Here is a 2199-nt window from a genome sequence, read left to right as displayed (position 1 = left end):
TCTCTGTATGGACGTTTTTATTGTCACATGGGATTAAAGTTGTGTTTCCAAGCACAATCGATTTACAGGTTCAGCTCACGGTTTATGTGGCTGCGTTGTCAACATATACTGTACACCTGTTGCCCTCCAGAGAGGACACTTCAGGTGGGTTTGTTGCCCACAGCAGACGATGCATGTGTCCTTTCAATCAAAACTCTGAGGACCTGCGTTATAAAAATGCACATTCCATAAACCAGGTCTAAAATTTTAAGGGTTATAATGTAAATGTGCTTGAAAGGCAGTCATTATCCATGTTTCCGTGCTCATATTTTGATCAATTTTGAAGTATTGCATTTGATTCGTTGAATTGAAATGGCAAAATTCAATAAAACTTTCTTAATTGCAAAAGTGCTAAAAGGTTTTAATGCTCACTTGAGGTGGTTTTTGCTTTTGTCGGAAAAGGGTTGATGTGCTAAATGAGATATTGAAACACCACCTATCCACATATTTTTGTTTGGGTCGAAAGTAAACGAATGAGATTACAAATTGGTGTGAGGCTGATTTTTAGTTTATTTAGTGTAACAGGGCACTGCTCCCACAAACCTGAGTCAGCTGTAAAACCTGAAGGACACCGGCTGCGTAAATAGTGTATGCAATAGTGTAAGCAAGTTAACATGCAGAGAAGTTAAAATACTATAATATGTATTTATATACATTAATGGTCATTCAAGCTATAGTGCGTAGTTTTTATCATTCCCATGAGGAATTCTAGCTCCCAATTTCTCTGCATGTTGCGTGTCCTGCGAGCAATCACGCTCATTCAATCAATTGATAATACACCAGCTATGGTACAACACCACGGACGGAATCATCTTGGAGGCAGTAAAACATATTACCACATGACAGATTCTTTTTTAAGCGACCAGGAAAGAGAAGGCATGGAGCGTAACTGTAGGAGTGCTTGGAGTGGAAGCTAGATACTAGCTTAATAACACGCGATTGTTCTGTGAAGTGCTTGTAGAGACAATATAATCTGCGAGTTGGGCCGAAAATGAATGTGAAATGACGTGTGACGGAAAACAGAACAAAACAGCTGTGCAGCCGGAAGGCAGCACAGATTTGCCCATTCGAGAATAGGCTGCCCACACCCCTCCTCTGCACAGTTGCTAGTAGCCAAGGAGGACACAGAGGATAAAAAAAAACATGATGGATTCTTCAGAAAAGGTCATTATCTTCACTTGAGTTTCTGCACGCAAAAGTTGCCGGACGACACCATCTTCTGTCCAACCGTACTGTAAGTCTTCCATTACTATAGACACATGAGGTTAAAGTTGAAGGAGTCATCGATATGCAAGCACAGCCAGGCTGTCTGGTGTGAGAATCTGTCCAGAAACTTACTCTCCTGACAAAAAAAAAAAAAAAATTGAAGGATCAGGGAATTAAACATTTTTTTCCATGTGCAGGTTACCGGACAGGAAGTGCCTCATGATCCCAGCTGGTCGCTGCCTTTACAAGTTTATGTGGTCATACATTTCCTGCTGGTCCTGGGGACTTACCATGATGTGTTTCAAAATAAAATGGTATGTATGGGTTACATAAGTAAAAACTGTTAGAAGAACAGAGAGTTTGTGATTTATAAACTTTATTGGAAGGCCTTGCTCAGAAGTACCCTGACAGTCCATTTGAAGGAGGGAAGAACATGTTACATTCCTACAGGGTTGAAGCTGTTCAATTTTGAAGGTAACACTCTGGCTACTGTTATGTTAAGTCTACCGTAATCGCTCATATAATGTATGACAAGGTGGTCCAGAGCTCTTAATTTAAGACTCAGTGCTGTGTGTTTGTTTGCCAACATTGTTTCATCCAATTATGCAGTTTGTTGTGGCTAGTCCATGGTTGAGCAGAGTCCTCTACTTAGCCAGCAGGAAAAGACTAGCTCTGTCTAACATCATGACAGAATGACTGATCGGCATTCCCCTTTAGAACAACCTTTGTCTATTATTTTCCACTCCACGAGCCAAAAGACCCCCTTCCTCCTCCGTCAGAAAAAAGAGAAACAGGTCTCCTCAGCAGTTATCTTTGGAAGCCTTTTTTCCCCAGGCATAGTTTTGGTTAGCCAAAGAAGTTCTGTCACGCCCAGCCCCTTCAAACTCCCAAATAAAATGGCCTGTCTTTTCTGATCGCTACCTCCATGGTGCTCCTTCAGTTGTGGTTCACCCC

General features: G+C 41.4%; 1 protein-coding gene across 1 annotated transcript in view; it reads left to right on the top strand.

Annotated features, from left to right (window-relative positions):
- Positions 1-2199, top strand: part of agmo (alkylglycerol monooxygenase) — a 49885-nt gene that overhangs the window by 28686 nt on the left and 19000 nt on the right. The window contains exon 10 of the mRNA XM_034873566.1: positions 1443-1559. Coding sequence (XP_034729457.1) covers positions 1443-1559 — 117 coding nt within the window. The remainder of the gene's footprint in view (positions 1-1442; positions 1560-2199) is intronic.

Source organism: Etheostoma cragini, chromosome 6, assembly GCF_013103735.1.
Source record: "Etheostoma cragini isolate CJK2018 chromosome 6, CSU_Ecrag_1.0, whole genome shotgun sequence".
In the NCBI taxonomy this organism is placed as follows: Eukaryota; Metazoa; Chordata; class Actinopteri; order Perciformes; family Percidae; genus Etheostoma; species Etheostoma cragini.
This window is presented reverse-complemented; position numbering and strand designations above follow the sequence as displayed.